Here is a 465-nt window from a genome sequence, read left to right on the forward strand (position 1 = left end):
CAGCAGCGCCTCGCAGCCCCCCCAGCCCCCCGGGGCCGTGCCGCCGCCTGCTGGGATTCGAGCTGCACGAGGTGACGCGATGGCAGCGCCTGGTGAGGCTCCTGCACCGACCCACCGACCCTGCGGCGCTCGGGGCCTTCCGTGCCGCGTTCGGTGAGCGGCGGTGGTGACAGTGGCGGTGACAGCGGTGGTGGTGATGGTGGTGACAATGGTGGAGGTGGAGGTGACGGTGATGGTGGAGGTGACAATGGTGGTGGTGACAATGGTGGTGGTGACGGTGGAGGTGGTGATGGTGGAGGTGACGGTGGAGGTGACAATGGTGGTGGTGATGGTGACGGTGGCAGCAGCGATGTCGCTGGTGGCAGTGGTGACAGTGGTGGCAGTTATGGTGATCACAATGATGGTGGTGGTAGAGATGGTGGTGGTGACGGAGGGTGGTGGTGGGGGGTGGTGACAGTCGGTGGG

At 66.0% G+C, this 465-nt stretch overlaps 1 protein-coding gene across 1 annotated transcript in view; it reads left to right on the forward strand.

The window, feature by feature from the left end:
- Nucleotides 1-5: 5 nt before the first annotated feature.
- Nucleotides 6-465, forward strand: part of LOC109364669 (vitamin K-dependent gamma-carboxylase-like) — a gene marked incomplete at its 5' end in the record, with an annotated part of 3,159 nt that continues 2,699 nt past the window's right edge. Inside the window, one exon of the mRNA XM_019611302.2 lies at nt 6-153. Coding sequence (XP_019466847.1) covers nt 6-153 — 148 coding nt within the window. The remainder of the gene's footprint in view (nt 154-465) is intronic.

This window comes from Meleagris gallopavo, unplaced genomic scaffold (genome assembly GCF_000146605.3).
Source record: "Meleagris gallopavo isolate NT-WF06-2002-E0010 breed Aviagen turkey brand Nicholas breeding stock unplaced genomic scaffold, Turkey_5.1 ChrUn_random_7180001888669, whole genome shotgun sequence".
Lineage (NCBI taxonomy): Eukaryota > Metazoa > Chordata > Aves > Galliformes > Phasianidae > Meleagris > Meleagris gallopavo.